The 17,767-nt window shown below is 41.5% G+C and overlaps 1 protein-coding gene across 1 annotated transcript in view; it reads left to right on the top strand.

The window, feature by feature from the left end:
• Nucleotides 1-214: 214 nt before the first annotated feature.
• The window catches only part of Zswim6 (zinc finger SWIM-type containing 6), a 181,295-nt gene continuing 163,742 nt past the window's right edge, over nucleotides 215-17,767 (top strand). Inside the window, exon 1 of the mRNA XM_048368406.1 lies at nucleotides 215-1,080. Within this exon, the coding sequence (XP_048224363.1) occupies nucleotides 315-1,080 (766 nt within the window). The 5' untranslated portion in view covers nucleotides 215-314. The remainder of the gene's footprint in view (nucleotides 1,081-17,767) is intronic.

Genomic DNA, 17,767 nt, shown 5'->3' on the forward strand with positions numbered 1-17,767 from the left:
GGGGGGGGGCGCAGAGACTCAACTACCTCAGGCCCGCCCCGGCGGCCCGCCCCTCCCGCGGGAACCCCGCCCGGGCCCCGCCCCCGCCCCCCTCGCGTCACGGCAGCCAGACATTCTCACAGCCCACCCGGCACCCAACCCCTCGGCCCCTTCCACCCCCGTGTCCGCGAAGCGCTCTATTTATGTTTCAGCCCGGCGATTTGCATAGGCCCCGCCCCCAGCCCTAGGTTCTCCCTATCGGAGCCCCGCCTCGGCTTCGTCGTCACGGCAGAGGCCACACCTCCTGTGCCCGTACAAGGAGCGGCGGGCCCTAGATGGCAGCGTGGCGTCGCCACGGCGTGTGCGTGTCGCGCTTCCTTGTGCCGTTTATAGGGTCCCGGCACTTCCGCTGTCGGGTTAGAAGCGGCGCGGTCATGGCGGAGCGCGGACAGCAGCCTCCTCCCGCGAAACGGCTGTGCTGCCGGCCGGGCGGCGGCAGCGGCGGCGGGGGCAGCAGCGGCGGCGGCGGCGGCGCGGGTGGCGGCTACAGCTCTTCCTGTCGGCCCGGCCCACGGGCATGCGGCACGGCGGCGGTGGCGTGCGGGGGCGGCGCGGCACTGGGGCTGCTGCCGCCGGGCAAGACCCAGAGCCCCGAGTCGCTCCTGGACATCGCGGCGCGCCGGGTGGCCGAGAAGTGGCCATTCCAGCGTGTGGAAGAGCGCTTCGAGCGCATCCCGGAGCCGGTGCAGCGCCGCATCGTCTACTGGTCCTTTCCCCGCAGCGAGCGCGAGATATGCATGTACTCGTCCTTCAACACCGGTAGCGGCGCCGCGGGCGGCCCCGGCGACGACAGCGGCGGCCCGGGTGGCGCGGGCGGCGGCGCGGGCGGCGCGGGCGGCGGCGGCTCCTCGTCCTCACCGGCCGCCACCTCGGCTGCCGCCGCCGCCGCTGCCGCCGCCGCCGCCGCCGCCGCCACGGGGGCCGGGGCTCCGTCTGTGGGGGCCGCCGGGGCGGCGGACAGCGGCGACGAGACGCGACTGCCCTTCCGCCGGGGCATCGCGCTGCTGGAGAGCGGCTGCGTCGACAACGTCCTGCAAGTCGGTGAGTCACGGGGCAGCCTCGGGCCGTCTGTCCGTCCGTCCGTCAGTCGGTGGGGTGGCGGTGGGGGGGGGAGGGAACCCCGTTCTTCTCCAGGGTCAGCCCCCTCCTCCGCCCGGCCGGCCGGCGCGTGTCCGCATCCCCCGCCCGGTGCCCTCTGCGGCCCGGACGGTTCTGGGAGCGCAGCGCCCATTTCCTCACCGCGGTCCCCGCCCCCTGTCTCCCCGGACGGGCCGGCGCGAGTGGGAAATGAATCAGCAGGACGCGCCCCTCGGCGGGGTCCGCGGGTGGGTGCCGGCCGGCGTCCCCGACCCCGCTTCCTCGGTCCCCGCTCTCCGCCCGGCGCACGTCCCGGAGAGCTGCTCGCTACTGCCGGGGGGCGGATGTGGACAAAGGAGCGGGCGGACGGCGGGGCCCCGACTCGGGTGTGTGGTGGGGCCGTGCGGGGCGGGGGAGGGGGCGCGGGCCGCGCAGACAATGCCGGCCGGGGCGAGTCGGGCCGGGCCGCTGGGCTCGCTCCCCCCTCTTCCCCTGCCTGTCGCCGGCTCTTTCTCTCTCCCCTCTCCTGTCCGTCCCCCGCGATTGGAGGCGAGGGGGGGGGTGTACTTTGAACACCGGCTCAGGGGCCGCTCCGCTGTGGGCTCCGACGGGCGGGTGGCTGCGGCGGTCCGGGGGGTCTCCGTCGGCTGCCCGGCGTCTGTCCAGTTCACCCCCCCCCCGGTCCCCGATTCCCCCACCCCTCCCGGCCCGGTGCCCCGCGCCCCCCGCGGGAGCGGGGCGGAGGCGGGCTCGCGGAGGGACCTCGCGCCCCAGGACGTCCCCGAATGAAAGGGCGCGCGGCCAGCGCGAGCCGCTTGCGCTTCCCCTGCCTACGGGCTGGCTCCAGACGCGGCCCCCGCCCCCCACCGCCCGAGCTGGGTCGGCGCCCGGGTCAGGTCGCGGGGCTCCGGGCGAACCCGAGTTGCACCTACGGACCGTCCGCCGGGCAGCTCGCGGCCAGGCTGCGGGAGCGCAGACTTGCAGGCTGGGCGCCGCTACCCGGCGCGACCCGGCACTTTGTTCTGCTTTTTCAGGTTTATTTGTGCCCCTTTCAATTTTCTGTCACCCTCCGAAAAGGGGAAACCAAACAAAAGAGTCTCTTTATTTCTTTTCAGGGCTTGTAAAGTAGAAGATATTTGACAAAGGCGAGAGAAGGACTTGTGATTTAAAGCTGCACAGTTCTCCTTTCTCTGACAGACCTTCAGAGTTTTCTCAAAAACCCAGTTGACAAGCGGCCCCAGCCCCTCCCAACCCCCCCCCAAATATCTTTGCTTTTCCTCTCTGTCTAGATATCTTTACCAGCCGTTAGCAATGGAAATATTTGAACTGGACTGCAGTGAACAATGTTATAGTAAAACTCTTCTTCCCGTATTTTTCTCCTGATTGCAAAATAGCGTATTTTCTAATCCCCGCCCATGTTAAATCTAGTTGAAATAGCAGTGGTGAATACCGTTCCAAATGAATGGGGATAGATTTGGAAGCATCTCAGTCTCTTTGATTTTTAACTTAGCCTTTCCTCTTTCTGTTAGTCACTTTCTTTTATCTTTCTCTTTGGGAGTGAGACGGGGGTCTGTATAGTGGCCCCAAGAGAGAATTAAGATTTGTTTTAATCCCGTCTGGTTAATTTGAATTCTAATGCAATCTGCAAACGTGATTTTCTGCATGGTCATTTATTTCCAAAGGCAGCCCTCAGTGTTGCCTTTTCTGTGCTCAGCACCCTTTCCTTCTGTCTAGAGAGGGGGGCAGGCTTCTGAAGCTATCCATCCTTTTTCTCCCCTTCCTTCCTGTTTAAAACATCTAATTAACAGTCTTTCAAGCGTTATCTTTTCTGGTTTTTCTTTACCCCCAGCCTGTTTCAAACATATCTATGGTTTCTCAGTATAACAAACTAGAGTCTTCGGGAAATTTTATGGCTTGGCTGGCAATGTTGAGCTTCCCCCCACCCCCTTCTTTTTCCTTCCTCCCCTCTGTGCTTGACTCTGCTTGCAAGCAATGAGGAATGACAGGAGAGCACATAGGGAGGGTTTCTTGGCTGATTGCATTTAAGCCAGGAATTCACTGTGAAAATAAAGCCAAGGGGCGATAAATAAAAGATGCAATCTTCTCTAGGAGACAGACACACAGCGTGGGCTTTGCCTGCTTTCATCAGTGGAAGAGGCCTGGATGAGTACTTGTAAAAGAAAATAGTAACTTTTTCTTTGGTCCCTAAAGGAGAAGGTGGCCACTGAATGGAGTTGGCAGTGGTTGATGTGTAGTGTAGAATGATGTTACTAGTGTAGTTGGAAGAATTGACCACCACTTCAGAAACACATACGTGCTAAACCTAAAGTGCTGTACAAATTGTGGAAAATATTCTTTTTTCTCTTTTGAATTCTGCCAATATCCTTAACTTCCAAGTTGTGTTTCTTATGCCAGTCAGCTTAGAGATGGAAGGCTGTTAAATGCCTGGCAGCTGGCACTATGAGAAAGAAAACTTATGACCAGGTTTCCCCCCCTCCCCCCATAGAGTAATGGAAAGAGAGTGACTAGATTAAGCAACTAATTTAGCCCTAAGTGGTTTGAATCATACAGTAATTTACAAGGCATGTTTTATATTTGTGATTTAAGGTAGGATTCTTTTTGTTAGTTTCAGAACTGGAATAAAATAGAACAAAATACTTTGTTGATAGCACCAGAAACAGTTTTCTGTTATTGAAAACTTGCAAATTTAATCAAATTGATTATATAGAAAGTACTATTTGACTTCCATAGAGATGACTAAAATGTAGGTGTAATAGGGAAAACTTGTTCCTTATTTTACTTTTATGCTACCAAAGATTAAGGATTGAAGAGAGGAGAGCCAGCTTGTTTGCATTTAAAAGTAACAAATGTTTGTGTGTGTATGTATGTACATGTATGTACTGCTCCTGGGCTTGAACTTAGGGGCTGTGTGCTGTCTCTGAGCTTTTTGTGCTCAAGTTAGTGTTCTACCACTTTGAGCCACAGCTCCAATTCTGCTTTTTTGGGTGGTAAATTTGAAATCTGAATCTCATGGACTTTCTTGCCTAGGGTGGCTTCTAACCACAAACCTTAGATCTCAGCCTTCTGAGCAGCTAGAATTACATGTATGAGCCACTAGCACTCAACGTAACCTTTTATATAATAGTTATAAACAATTTTTGATTGATGCAGAGCTGCTTTTCTGTGGGCCATAAACGCTTTTATAGAAATGTAGTTTTAAAATAATATCCAAAGAGAGCCAGCTCTAACGATGCTGGTGTGTATTATCTACATTGTTTAATAATTTAGAAATTACTATTTAAGCAACTTTCTGCCTAAATTTGTGCTTTCTATGACCTTAAACTATGGAGAAAAAGACAGGTATATGTTGGATTAAAAACAAAAATTTCTGTAGGTTGTAAACACCATAAACTAAATACTGAAGCAGCTAGTCAGGACTAGTCTTTATAGCACGTTTGCCCAAAGTCTGACAAAAAAATAACCCCCAAACCAAATAACAGAACCAAATTTTTAAGTTAGTTAAAAAGCAGCAGCAGCAGCACACTGTGACCTATGCCTGGAATCCCAGCTACTGGGGAAGCAAAGATAGGACGATTGCAGTTTAAGACAAGCACAGTTATTAGCAAGTTAGTAAGACCTTATCTTTATTAACAAACGAACATGGTAGTGTTCACCTGCAATTCTAGGTATGTGGGATACAGAGGTAGGTAGGAGGTTCATGGTTTGTGAACTGCCTTGAGCAAAAGTGTGTAATAGCCTATCTGAAAATTGATTAGGACAAAATGACCAGGAGGGTGTCCAGTGGCCAGTTCTCTTAAAAATGAAAAAGACCAGTAATCCACTAGGAAAGACAAAGGAATGCAAATGGTGAAAAAACACACTCCTCTTCCTTCTTACAAAAGATATGTGAGACAAGTACAAATGAGATGCTGTTGTCCTCTACCACCTTGGCAAAAAGATAACTAAGGAGTAAAAATGCCCAGAATCGGTTGGCAAGGTAGAAGAGGACACTGCTTACTTTGCTGCTTTGTAAATCTTTTTGTGTTATTTCTAGGAATTTGTCTTATAAATACTGATACTCTGTATGGCGATGATTATTTTATTTTATATTTTTTTCCAGTCCTGGGGCTTGAACTCATGGCCTGAGCACTGTCCCTGGCTTCTTTTTGTTCAAGGCTAGCATGCTAGCGCACTCTGCCACTTGAGTCACAGCGACACTCCTGGCCGTTTTCCATATATGTGGTGCTGAGGAATTGAACCCAGGGCTTTCATGTATATGAGCACTCTTGCCACTAGGCCATATCGCCAGCCGCTATTCTCATTTTAGTAATGAGACATCCGAACAACCTTAAAGTCTATCAGAAGGGAACTGGTTAAGATATACTCAATGGAATACTATGCCATTATTTAAAAAAACCAAGTAGATTTATATATTTTTAACAAGGAAGGCTGTTTTAAAGCATATAGTAAACACCTTTGTGTAGTGTACTGTGATTTGTTTTTTAAAACAAAAAGACTCGTGTAAATGCAGGCTATGTAAGCATCTGAAGGCTAAACAAGTATTAAAGAGTGATGATGTCTTTGGAGAACAGTGCCTTGGTGAGGTTTTGTGGGGGGATTTTTATTTACGCCTATCTTATAGCATATTTTTTTTTGTAGTAAGGAGCTTAAAATTATCCTTGGTTATCATTTGTGTTTTGAGGTAAGTGCGTGCATACACATGCATATAAGTCCTTTGTAAAGACCTAAAATACTTCTTGGTTTTGAAACACTAGTTTCCTTATTTTGATGAAAATAGTCATTTTAGAAACAAGACATGTCTAAGCAAAACTGCAGTCTTTTGTATGAGAAGGAAGGAGATTCCCCGTCCCTCCTCCCCCCTCCCCCACCTGAGTACCAAACTCAGTAGCAAGGCAAGGGTTCGTCCACTGAGCTAAATTCCTAATCCCAGGAAATAACTTTTTTTCTTTTTTAAAGTTGCTGTGTTTTGTTAGTTTTCAGAGTGGTAATGCCCAGAAATCTATCAAGACTTTGGTCCATACATTTTTATGGTCTGAAATTTTCAGAACTTAAAAAATTACATTCTGGGCAGGGAATATGGCTTAGTGGTAGAGTGCTCACCTTGCATGCATGAAGCCCTGGGTTTGATTCCTCAGCACCCATAAACAGAAAAGACTGGAAGTGGTGCTGTGGCTGAAGAGGTAGAGTGCTAGCCTTGAGCAAAAAAAAAAATTATTAAAAAATACATTCTTCTAAGGGGACAAGGTAAAGGGAATCATTGTTAGAGTTAAGGTGAATAAATATTAGTCATATAGTTTATTGAGCTTTGAGTATTTTGATTTTTTTTACAGATCAGAAATGACTATGTGAAAGTGGAATTCTAGGTAGTGCTAGAGGCTCATGCCTGTAATTCTAGCTACTCAGGAGGTTGAGTTTTGATGATCACTGTTAGGGAAGGAAAGTCCATGAAACTCAAAATTAACCACCCAAAAAGTTGGAAATGTAGCTGTGGCTCAAAGTGGCAGAACACTAGCTTGAGCAAAAGAGGCTCAAGGACAGTGCCCAGGTTATGAGTTCAAGCCCCAGTACTGGCACAAAAACAAGACAACAACAAAAGTGTAATTCTGAATGCAATTTTATGATTGGGTCTTTATTTTTAAGTTGACAGCATTACATTTTATTGAGTACATTTTCAAGGTTAAAATACAGAATAATCTTTCATAGGATCCTGTGTGTGTGTGTGTATGTGTGTGTGTGTGTGTGTGTGGTGTGTGTATGTATGTGTGTCAAGCCCAGGGCCTCACACATGCCAGGCAAATGCTCAACCACTTAGCTGTGTTCCCAGCTCTTTTTGTTTCTTTCTTTTTTTTTTTGTGTGGAATGAAAGTAAAGTACAGAAAAGATTTTGAAACTATTCAAATAAGTATTTCTTCTTTCTTTTTTTTGATTCTAAATGTTTGTTTACAGTTGTTTTCTGAAATTATTCAGTATTGGGTACATTATGGTTGTGAAGTGTTGTTAAATGTTCAGTTTTAGGTGAAGCAAATGTGGCATTAGGCAATGATACTCTATTCTCTGATGGTTGGTATTGGTCCAGTAAGGAATTCTGTACAGAATATTTTTGCAGCCCAAAGGCTTATAATTTATAAGTCTTATAATTTAATGAATTAGTTAATTTTTGTGGTGATAAGCCTTGAACCCAGGGATTCATGTGTGATAGACAAATGCTCTACCACCAAACCATACATGTTCTCCAACCCCAGTCTTATAATTTCTTGCTATACAGTTGTGTTAAGAGTGTACCTTTGGACTGAAAAGTCCATGTCTGTTATTTTTTCTCTTTTGTATTGAAGTTCACTCTTTTAACACATGTGAGACTGATCTCTTCCCTTTTAGAAACATTGGGATGCATGTGAAACATGTTCTTTAAAAGAAGCATTATTGCAATTAATCAAACCATTAGAGTCCTAATTGTCTTAAGCATGTCCTTATTGATTTTTAAGATGTTTATCCTGGGCTTCCTTTTATAATAGGTAATCAATTACTACCTCAATGCTAACTCTAAATGTTTCATATAGAAAAATACAGGCCAATTTATTTTCTTGTCACACATTAAGTGTTTGAGAATGTATGATTTCATCTTCATGTGTCCCTGAACAGGATGACAGAGGAAGAAAGAAGAACATGTTTACTTTGAAGAAAGCTGCCCCTTTAATTTTTAAAATTATATCTGTACTGTTTTTCTGGAGGTACTGAGTTTTGAACTCAGGGCCTCATGCTTGGCGGATGCTCTAGCACCTGAGCCATAGATCCAGCTCTGCTTTTTAAAGATTATTTCATAGATAGAGTCTGGCAAACTTGTGCTGGAATGGTCTCAAACCTCAATCCTTCAGATACAGATGTGAGCCTCATCATTAGTTCCCAACTTGAAGCTGTACTATTTCTCAGTGTATCTTTTATATTTCTGTGGTCAGATGGTAAATTTTCTCCAGTAGAGTAAATTGAATTTGGTACCTTTAGGAAGCATTCTTAAGCTCATTTAGTGTTAGAAAATTTCATAGAAGCAGTTATTAAATTCAAGCTGTTAATGATTTAAACTGTTGTATTTAAGAGCACATATTTGTACAAAAGAAAACAGATTACTGCTACATATGATTGTCTAAGAAATAGCAGATTTATGAGCAAACTTTTTTTAAAGGCTAAAGTACATGAAACCTGCAAAAACATTTCTAGTCACCTTTCATATTACTGAGGTACAATTTTAAAATGACTGTTTCTTACAATAAAAAGACTAATTTACTTTCCTTGGCTTATTAACTTCTGACATGTAAATGTTTGGGGATTATTCTGAATTCAAAATATGATCAGTTTCCTCCTTTACATCTCCTTAGTAATTGATATCAAATGGTATTTTGAGAAAAATGTTCCATAGTATTTTTTTAATCAAAAGCTATTCTTGTTAATTCTAGCTAGATTCTCAAAAATAAAGTGTGTTGGTTATATGTGTTTAAAAAATCAGATATTCTTTTTTTAGTGCCCTGTGTGCTGCTAAGAATATGCTTTGTACATAGTTTTCAGTTCTTTAAAAATTGAATGCTTCCTTTTTTTCCATCTAGAAAAGATAGCTAAAACAGATCTTGGCAAAAATGTGGTTCAAAATCTGCTTATCGTGTTGAACCTTCCACTTGATTGAAGCGTTGGCTTTCAATTTATAGTAAGGAAATTTGCTAAGGGGATGCTAAATATTTTATATGGGTGGATTTTTTTTTTTTTTTTTTTTTTAGTACTCTTAGGTCATGCACTTGCTCCGCAGGTGCTCGGCCACTTGGGCTACATCCTTTAGCCCTTTTTGCTTTAGTTATTTTTCCAAACAGGGTCTTGAGTGTTTCCCATGACTAGTATGGACCGAGAACCTTCTAGTTATACTGCCCTTGTAGCTGAGATCCCAGGTCTGTGCCACGATGCCTGAATTGTTAATTGACAGGGGTGTGGGGTCCTCACTAACTTTTTGCTTAAGATGATATAGATATTTTGTTTTTAAGGCAAAATCTTGATACTCCTTGGTGGCCTCCAACTTTTGATCCTTCTGTCTTGTTTTAATAAGGGTGGAGATTGCGATCATGTACCAGCACACATGGGTAACATCTGTGGAATTCTTAAGTGATAACTAATTTTGTGTCAACTGCTATAAACATTTATGGTGTTCTCAAGTAAGCAGAAAAAGAGACTGATAAGCCAGTTATACTTCGAGTATTGTCATCTCAGGCATATTTCAGTGAATTCTGTGTACAGATGTATTGGTCCATATGAGAAGCTGGTTTTATAAATAAAACTGAATTGTGCTGTTCTACACTTAAAGAGAGTTATGGAGGCTTTAGATATAACATTGATTTCAGCTTTTTCCACTTGCCTGATGATAAAACTGAGGGCCTGCTGAACATTGAATGTGTTTTTGCACAGCATGGTCTTTGTTTTGCTTTACTGAGAATATTTGCTCAGAAATAAAAGCAACCATATTCTTGAATTGACAAGACTATTAGCAAGGTTATTTTATTGAATGTTATCAAAGTATTTTCAAGGTAGCATTTTAATTTCAGACTAAATCTCAATGGCTTCAGTTCAGCAGTGGTTCTAGAATTCAAAGTAGATGCTGCTAAGTATTTGTAGATGTTTGGAGATGTAATGTTATGAGATTAAAAGTTCATGAAAAGTTAGTTATGACTGCTGACTGTAAAACTGTATTACAACTGTATGAGTATACATAGATAAGGTATATACTCATATAGGAAAAGATACACTGAAAGTTTAAATACTTCTATGGAACAGAAATAATGCCAGCAAGAAGTTTTTTATTTAGTGTGTTTAATGTTCATATTTGCTATGTTTATATATATCTCACTGTTCTTGTCAGGGTACAAACTCCTGTTATCACCAGTGATTAGTATTATACACAGCCCTTCAGGGCGCATTCATATATTGCACAGTATTTCATGTAATTGATGTGGCCCCCAAATTTTAGTGTCACCTTTTTAATATGTAAAGACTTTTTGTATGATTTGGGATAGTCCTTTACTGAGCCAGCTGAAAATTACTATGGTAGGGTTCTTTTTTTTGGCCAGTCTTGGGCTTGGACTCAGGGCCTGAGCACTGTCCCTGGTTTATTTTTGCTCAAGGCTAGCACTCTGCCACTTGAGCCACAGCGCCACTTCTGGCCATTTTCTGTATATGTGGTGCTGGGGAATTGAACCCAGGGCCTCATGTATACGAGGCAAGCACTCTTGCCACTAGGCCATATCCCCAGCCCCTATGGTAGGATTCTTAATAAATATTTATTAATAGTAAGCGTGATAACAGCTAACCTTCATTTAACAGCCATGTACCAAATACAGCACTTTCTACTTTATTTCTTTACAGCAGACACAGGTATTAGCTGGTATTCACATTTTACTTATGAGGAAACAAGTGCAGAAGGCAAATAACTTCTTTCCCTTTCACCCCTCCCCCCCTGCTTGAAATAACAGAGTGAGACAGTGTCTTAACACTGTAAACGACATAGCTTTGATGCATCACCAGTACCTATTCTCGGTTGTCTTTAAACTTACAACCTCTTAGTGCTTTCTCGAGTGACTTTCAAAGTGATAGGACTTTTATTGGGATCATAGCTATTATTTTAAATATGTGTCTTACAATTTTGCTTGAATAGAATTTTAGTTTGTCTTTTCCTCCCATTGCTGAAGATTGAACCCAAGGCCTCTTGCATACCACAGTGTACATCTTGAAACTAACTTTTAGTTAAATAGTTAAATGAGCTTTTTTTTTTTGTTAAATGAGTTTTATAAATTTGTTTAAAATGAATTCTGGTTTTGGAAGATTGATTTGGGCAGTTGCATGGGTAGTTAAACTTTCCAAGGAAAAGTAACTGTAGGGTAAATTTTAGTCATTAGTGTGTTGCAGAGTTATGAAATTACTTCATTTTAAGGCTATTTTAAAATACTCTGATTAACCATGCTATTTGTTGCTACTAGTAGATTTAGCAATATTTTAAGAATATAGTTTTTCCTGTGCAGTCGCTGAACCCTGATGTAAATTGGAAGGACTCACTCAGTAGGATCTTTTAGTACATTTAAACTCTTACTGACCTGGTCAGCTGATAAGCTAAATTAGAAGCTCATTTAATGAATTAATTTGCATACAATTCAAGTGACTGCCGGTTTTATATTATTTAAGTCTGTATTTAGTCTTTTTTTGTTGTTGTTTTAAGACGGGGTCTTGCCATGTACCCTAAGCTAGCTCCAACTCATAATCCTCTTGCCTCAGGCACCTGAGTGCTGAGAGTATAGGTTTGTACCACCACATCAGAGTAAAGTAATAATGTACTAAGGATTAAACTCAGGGTCTTATGTGAGCTAGGCAAGAACCCTATCCCTTGAGCCACAACCCAGCTACTTAGAGCAAATTTTCCTTGTTAATTGGTGATGTCACATCACCACTACTGGAAGATATTATGCAGAAAATATGTATAGGAATGGATTATATAGGAAGATTCCTACGTAAGGATCAACTTTTAATTCTTCCTAATTACAGAAGTATAATTTGGAACTTTGTATTTACCTAACTTTCCCTGTCATTTGTTTGCTGACAGCTCCTATTATTTTTATGAGTAAACTATAGCCGTTTTATAATTTAGGTACAAAGGATAGAGCTTGGTGTCTTTCAAGACATTGACTTTCCTTGGTAAAGACTAGCACAAGGTTGAAGGGTGCATTATGTTTGGTCTTACTGAACTTTGGTTCCTGTTACCCTCCTTTTTATTAATTCATGTCTACATGGAGGTGATCATGAATTTCATAAAACCTATAAAATACAAACCTAATGTTCAAATACTAGAAACTTGTAATCTGACTTTTAATTATTAGCAAACTTCCTTAAGTGTTACCTTATTCATTAGGATTGCTTTTTTGTGTTGCTTCTCGATGGCATCTTAGAATTCTCCATTCCTTTTTCTCCTATATACCAGTTGTTTAAGTTTTTTTTTTTTTGTCTGACGAGCCTCAGCTGTCCAGTCCTAAGAGAGATTGTGGTTTATGTCTTTTCTAGACAGTAGTAAAGTTGAAGAGTAGCTGCTTTGTGATGATAGCAGTTAAGTGAGAGCTTTGAAGGCAGCTTACCTCAGAGGGGTCTCTCTCTCTCTCCTCTCTCTCTCTCTCTCTCTCTCTGTCTCTCTCTCTTCTTTCTCCTTCCTATCTTTTCCTCTGTTCTTTCTTAGGTTTGAGATGGATGAAATGTGGAGTGTGAAGGTGTAGTAGGAAAAAGGGAAAAGATTGGAAGATGTATGAAATAGCCCGTGGAGAGTGTGTTAGGCCCCCATTCCCTGTAATTGTCCTTTCTTACTCCAATCTCCCTTGATTTAGGGAAATAAATCTGAGGTCAGAGGGACCTATGTGTTCCAGCTGCTGCTTAGCTGCTATTTTTAGCCTGGCCCTACATCAGGCTGGCATCAGGCCATGATGGCATAGGGCCAGAACTTTTTCGGACTGCCAGAAAATGTCAAAAACTTATTTTTTTAAAATCAAATTGAACCAAGTTTCAGACATATTCTGTGCTGTGTGCTGCTTATCTGTACCTTTTTAAAATACATTGTGCATTTTTACAAGGAATGATTGATTTTTAATTATAATAAATAAGCTTGGGACATGTAGCATAGAGTTTCTTCTAGATAGGAGAAAGATTTAAACATTGCCTTGCAGGTCAGACATATCCAGCTCAGTTGTGTGTGAATGTGTGTGTATGTGTGTCTGTACACACACGAATGTGTGCATGTGTGCCAGTACTAGGGCTTGAATGCAGGGACTTGTCTCCCTTAACTTTTTTGCTCAAAGCTAGTGCCTTACTATTTGAGCCACCTCTCTACTTCAGACTTTTCGCTGTTAAATAGTAGACAGTCTCATGAACTTTTCTGCCTGGGCTGGCTTTAAACCTAAGTCCCCAGATCTCAGCCCCCTAAGTAACTGGGATTACAGATGTGAGCCACTGGCACCCTGCTTAGTTCTGCAGTTTTGATGCACTCGGGAGTGTGAAAGTTTCCCGATTTTATTTATTATGTCTTGGCATCATTACAATTGCCATTGCAGTTTAAGTTGTGGAGTCTGAATTGGTTTATGTAATCATAGGTGTTATCGGACACAAAGAAGGGCACTTTCCCTGTAGTGGTCGATATTCTCTTTACTATCATTTATGTGTGTTTAGGTTTAGCCAATACTCCAGTGATATATTTAACTAAAAATATTATTGTGAATAACCTAGGTGAGGTTTGGTAGGAATACCATTGTGTGGATGTAGAGTTTGTACATGCTATAGCTATGCTTGTAAACCAAGTTTTAATCTTTTGAATACATAAGTGAATTAAGAATTGACTTAATTATCTACTGTACTTAAATAGAATGTATGTTTTACTCATTCTTGAATAAAAAGAATGTTCTATCATGGATTTATATCTAGAGTGACTAAATTAAGAATAATATCTGGGTTCTTTTTTGTAAGGTTCTTAAGGTAAAATGAGAGTTTATTAGGGATGATTTGTGGTATACTGTGGACTACCTTGAATAGCAGTAGCATAATTATTATTTCCTTATTCAGTGAAGAGTGGTGTAATGTACTTAGATTTGTTAAATGTTGGGGTACTATTAGTTGGAAGTGACACTCTTCCTAAGGTAGCATAAAATAATTGGCCCAAATAGGGAAATAGAATAAAATAGATTCTACTTTGTCTTTATATTAGGCAAATTCTGCTGAGTTCACTTTGGTGAAAATAAGAAAGCTTAAATTTAGTGAACTATGAATGAGGAATTGATGATTCAATAGTTTACAGAAAGCAGATGTGTTATTTACATTATTTACATTTAGTTTTTTAATTTTTTTGAGACATGCACAGTCTGGCCTCAAATGTATGATTAGTGTGGTTTATAGTCCTTGTAAACACTGTTCAAATGACATTTCTTATGGAACTTTGTCAGAGGAAGTTCTTTGCAGCTTTATTTTTTAGTAGATTTCTACTTACCAAAAAAGTATTTTAAGATGTTTCCTAAATAACAAGAAATTCCAGAAGCCTGAAGACTGTATTGGTTTTTTGCTTTCAATAAGTATGCCACAATAGAAAAAAGTTATAACATTTCGTTTTTAACAATAGAAAATATATTTACTCTAAGATGGATGGATTTAAAATTGAGAAGATTTAAGTTTCATTCAAGATTTGCCATGTGATTTCATTATCAAAATGTTAGTTATTTTGGGTATATTCGAAAATGGTGATATTAGAGCTGGTGACTGAATTTATTTAAAATCAGTGTAAGTATAAGGTTTGGATTTGTGTTAGCTGATAGCTTAGTGGCTTTGTTCTGTTTGGGTGTTTTTATAAGCACTTGGTATGATTTATACTATCTACCCTGTATTCTTTTCTAGCTAGTAATCTTCAGTGGCTTCCCTTTGTCCATACGATCAAAGTCTTTCAAGGGTGTCACTCATCCTCGCCTCTCATCTGCCTCTTGCATTGTCTTCCTTGTCCTTCATTTGTCTCCATACTGTCCTGTCATTGCCTTTACCCATGTTCTTTTTTCTGTGTGGAATTCTTCTGTGCCGGGTTCATGTCTTAATTGTCTGGAATAGGGAAATATTTTCCTCCTTTGTAATCCTAGTCAGAGTTTCCTGTGCTGTTTTATTTTGTTGTTGTTGTTGTTGTCATTTCCTCTGTTAGATTGTGAGCTCTAAGAGGGCAGAAATTCCGTATTTGTATGGCTGTGTGTATGTATAATTTTATTTATTTCTATCAATGGCATTGGAGCTCAATAAAAGTTTACTAAATCAATGAATGAAGTGGTGTTTTATTTTGGGAGTAGTTTTCTAACTTTCTAGGAGATACTGGGATTCCATCTATCTACCCTACACCTGTTGCATGAAGAACATGCCAGTTTGAAAAATAAGAACCCTGTTTTGTATTTATTGTCATTTTTGTCCACTCTCAAATCCTCCAAAGGTACATTTGCGTTTACCTCTCTTTTTAGACTTCAGAGTTTGAGAAATGCTGTGGTATTTATTTATACTAAAGGACCTTATCAGGGTGAATTGCGTTGGGATGTGGGTCTAAATGACATGGACTGAGAAATTCAGCTTGGCATGTTTTACTGGAAGAAAATAAACAGTTATATGTTTATAATCACAGGTTTCAAGAGGATGGTAGGTTATATAATAAGGGAAGAAATCTGGGTTCTGGCAAATGTCAGTCACTTCTTTCCTCTTTTCCTTAGTTCTGGACAAGCAGTTGTATTTGTCATGATAGGGAACTGGCCTGAACAGAGTTCATGTTCAAGTTATTGTGGGCCACTTCAAAAAGAGTGACATATGATTTTTTCCTATTATTCTGTGCATTCTTGTCTACTTCAACTTTTCCTTTTCGGTTAGTTTTCATTTATAATTTTACTCTTTGTTTCCTCATATTAATCACATTTAAAAGTAGCAAGCCAGCCAGGCTGGTGGCTCAAACCTGTAATCCTAGCTAATCATGAAGCTGAGATCTGAGGATCTTGGTTTGATGCCAGCCTGGGCAGAAAAATCTGAGAGACTCCTATCTCTCATTAATCACACATGCATACACAGACACACAGACAGACACAAAAGCTGCAAGTGGAGCTGGGTTCAAGTGATAGAGTGTTAGCCTTAAGGAAAAGAAGCTCAGAAATAGTGCTCAGGCCCTGAGTTAAGCCCCAGAACTGGCACTTTACTCTTTCATTACACAAAAGACAGAAAAGAGCTGGGAACATAACTAAGTGGTTGAGCACTTGCCTCTGGCATGTGTGAGGCCCTGGGTTTGACACACACACACACACACAGACATACACACACACACGCGTGTGCGCGGGCGGGAAAATAAGAGAAAAAAGCAAGTCAGAATGATGCAGGTAAGAAATAACAAATATCTATTCTATTAAAAGCCATCATGAGCCAGACCAGTTAGGAAAGCCTATGAGATTCTTACCTGGTGCTGTGGTTCAGTGCTCTGGCCCTGAGTTCAAACCCCATACCAGTCCCACCCCCAACCCCACCCACAAAATAAAAGACACTGCACTTTTTTAAACCGTTGAATCTTAGAGCTAAGGGCCGAGGGGAAGCCTAACAATTATCTTGTTGAATTCAGTTTTCTTTATATAGAGATAAAAATAGCATATGTTCATTTCAAAATGCTAGAAGATTTATTCTGAGTCCTTGGGTAGCAGAGGCAGGGTCCTTTCTAGTTTAAGGTCAGGCTGGGCTACCCAGTGCCTTCTATGCCAGTCTGTCTCAAAAGCCAAAAAACACACAAACAACAACAACAAAAAAAAAACAAACAAAATCTAGAAGAAAGGATTTTTAAAGTATTCACCATTAAAAAAACGGCACTTATTTGATGAGACAAATATGTGTAACCTGAGTCAAACATTACTCAATGTACAAATATCCATCCAGCATTGCTTGTCATGTCATTCATGTGTACAGTTTTTATGTTTTGTATATTGGTGAAAATAAATTTAAAAATTGAAACTTAAAAAAAAAGCCATCATGGTGAAAGAACTTTTTCATGTTGTAGGTGAGGATTGGAGTCCACTCTAATTTGAAGTTTGCATTGAATTACTATGCTAAAAAGTTGCTGCTTATAATATCTACCACCTTGTGATTATTAGTACTGTTTCTTATAGACATATATCTTGTCCTATTACAAACTTGAGGAAGGTATTTTCATTTTACCTCTGAGGATATAGTAATGGGGTCCCAATTTACTTTGCCTGTAGCACTCAGGCATTCTGGGATAGATCTGCACACCTAGGCCTCACATTTTCTTAACTGGGTTCTTTTTGTTGTAATACCTTTCTTTGCAAGTATTGCCAGGGGCAACTTTTCTTCTTAAACATGATTGAAGGAACCACTCAGAGAATGGTGTCCTATGACTTACAAATTAGTTATGATATACCTTCATATGCCAGGTAAGTAGATATATGATCTACCCATATTTTGTACTTTTTTGCTCCTTGAAGTTGTACTGTACTTAGTTGAAGATGTCTTTTTTCTTTGCTGGACTCTTCTTCTTAATGGTTTCAGTCACATTTGATGACATTAGAGTTTGTTATGAAACACTTTCTTTTTACTCAATTTCTTGGTTTTAGTGAGACTTGGAGAGAGTGTGTACAGTAAAGACGTCATGGAGAAAATTAGTGTAACAAATGTTAACTGGGAGGTGCTCTATTACGGAGATATGGCCCTGGGTCTTTAGAGTGTATATTCCTGCTTGTCAATGGAGAGTTTTACCAAGTTGCTGAAATGCTGTTGTAATTCTACTACTACCAAATCATAGCCTACAGACCTGTTGAATCTAGAGCAAATCTTACGGTTTTTGTAATTTTAATTAATTTATTTTTAGGAAGTGTGTCTTTGTAGGAGAGGAAAATAGGTCTTTGGGATATTTTTGTGCTCTCACTACACCATACCCCTCCCTCAAATTAGTAAACTGCTTATGTGTTTAACTTTTGTGCCATAGCTGAGTCTGTAGCATTTCCAGCTTTCTATGTAGTTTGGTCACAAGTTAAAAGCTTAGGAAATCTATATAGTTGTTATAATTTTAACACTT

The sequence above is a fragment of the Perognathus longimembris genome, chromosome 19 (genome assembly GCF_023159225.1).
Source record: "Perognathus longimembris pacificus isolate PPM17 chromosome 19, ASM2315922v1, whole genome shotgun sequence".
Classification (NCBI taxonomy): Eukaryota; Metazoa; Chordata; class Mammalia; order Rodentia; family Heteromyidae; genus Perognathus; species Perognathus longimembris.